At 35.2% G+C, this 1,917-nt stretch overlaps 1 protein-coding gene across 1 annotated transcript; it reads right to left on the bottom strand.

Moving 5' to 3' along the window:
• Positions 1-771: 771 nt before the first annotated feature.
• LOC107746391 (cerebellin-2-like) lies at positions 772-1,417 on the bottom strand (the record flags this gene model as incomplete). The annotated part of the gene is made up of 2 exons (XM_016560601.1): positions 772-1,191; positions 1,280-1,417. Coding segments are annotated over 2 exons (425 nt in total), but the record flags the coding sequence as incomplete, so codon positions are not given.
• Positions 1,418-1,917: the final 500 nt, after the last annotated feature.

Below are 1,917 nucleotides of genomic sequence, written 5' to 3'. Positions count from 1 at the left end.
AATGATGCGGATTCAAAACGACAACGCAGGTGAGACAGTCAAAGCAAAGCGCGGTTTGAACTGGAAGTTTTGATTAGTTTTGCACCCGAGTCAGACCTGTCTGTTATTGGCTGAAGCACAGGGCTCCACCCCAGGAGTTTGAAAAGTACCCGTCAAACGCCAGCTCGCTCTGTTTCTCCATCGGCACCTTCTTTGCCCTTTTTTTTGTACTTTGTACTTTTCTTGAAAAATTAATGTAGCGAAGTTGAATACTTTAGTTTTATTCTACTTAAGTACCACAATTAAATTTTACTCAAGTATAAAAAAAAAATAAATAAAAAAAAACTCCAGTACTGTAACAAAAGTATTTGGAATTGGTTACTTTCCACCTCTAATATTAGGCACACACAGACAAAATTAGTGGACTGCAGCTTACAGAGAGCCTCTTCGTCTCATGACAGAACCGTTAAACTCGTTAACAGATGCACTAAGAAACAAGTATTTTTATTCTTGCTTCTATGCATGGTGTATGCATATTTTTTCTATATTTCTAAATTCTCTATATTTCACAGGTTAAGCTGCTGGAGGTGAACCCATGAATTTGTTTGTGCTGAGACACAGGGTGAGCATGTGCTTCCTGTCTTGGAAAGGTTGACTTCCTGAACATCAGCTAAAAAGACAGTCATTATTCATACATTTGTAATTTTTTCCATCAGTTGTAATGTTGCATTCTACACATTTTAATTTTACATGCATGAAGGCACTAATGACACTACTGACTTAAAGCCATATTAAGAATATTTTTTTTATTATATGAATTTGACAGCCACTTGATTATATATATTCGGTTACATTAAGTACAATGATTTAAGGACATGCTTTTGGTTTTTAAAAAAAAATTTTTTTTTATAAATGATCTGCAAGCTCACATGGGGAAAAGTAGATGTCCACTGAATGTGCTGTGATGATGTTCTCCATCGTCGAAAATCCATTGTCCAGGATAGAGATTCACCTTCATTTGATCCCCTTCTTCTAGCAGCAGAGAGACTCCATTTGAAGAGCTGATAAAACCGCTTGCTTGGTGTCCATGTGTAGAAATGATGTGCTGGTCATTTTTAAACAGGCCTGCAGTAACGGCTCTCTGTGGACTTCCAAAGGCCTTGGAGAAGACCCTGAAAGCATACGCTCCCCTCACAGGTGCTGTAAAGATTCCTGTAACAGACAGTGGTTAATTAGATGCATTCAAATGAGAGCATTATAGAAAATCCCAGATACAGTCACACTATATGAATAGATTCACCTGTGTTTGTATCATAGGCGTCTCCAATATTAAGGAAGACATATTCATAAATCAGGGTGTGTAGACCATTATGAAAGGGTCCAACGCTTTGTGGTCCGAAAGAGCTCAACAGAGAAGCTGAGAAAGCCACTTTAGGAGCTAAAACAAACAAATCAGATTACAACTTCTCTCGTTTACATTGTTCAAAAGTTTTGGGTTGCTAAGATTTACGTTTTCAAAAGAAAAATGTTTGAAAAATCAAATAAATTAAAATTATTCTTGTGATGGCAAAGCTAAATTTTTAACAGCCATTACTCCAGTCTTCATTCTGCAGAAATGCATTCTAATAGTGATTTAGTGCTCAAATTTGTATAATTTTTCTCAGGATTTTTGGTGATTATAGTTCAAAACCTGCATTTATATGGAATACGAATATTTTGTAATGTCTTTACGGTCACATTTGATAAGTTTAATGCATTCATGCTGAATAAAAGTATTCATTACTATACCAAGAGTGTAACTTAAGCTCTGTACAAACTGCAGTACATTTTAGAAAAATATATAAAATCACAATTCAACATTAATAAATGAATCCTGACTCATTTAACTTGATGACAAATTTACAAAGTTGTAAGAGCCTTAATTTTTAAAGTGACTTT

Source organism: Sinocyclocheilus rhinocerous, unplaced genomic scaffold (genome assembly GCF_001515625.1).
Source record: "Sinocyclocheilus rhinocerous isolate Xijiao unplaced genomic scaffold, SAMN03320098_v1.1 scaffold36534, whole genome shotgun sequence".
NCBI classification, from domain to species: domain Eukaryota; kingdom Metazoa; phylum Chordata; class Actinopteri; order Cypriniformes; family Cyprinidae; genus Sinocyclocheilus; species Sinocyclocheilus rhinocerous.
The sequence above is the reverse complement of the archived record's forward strand: the minus strand, read 5'-3'. Positions and strand labels throughout refer to the sequence as shown.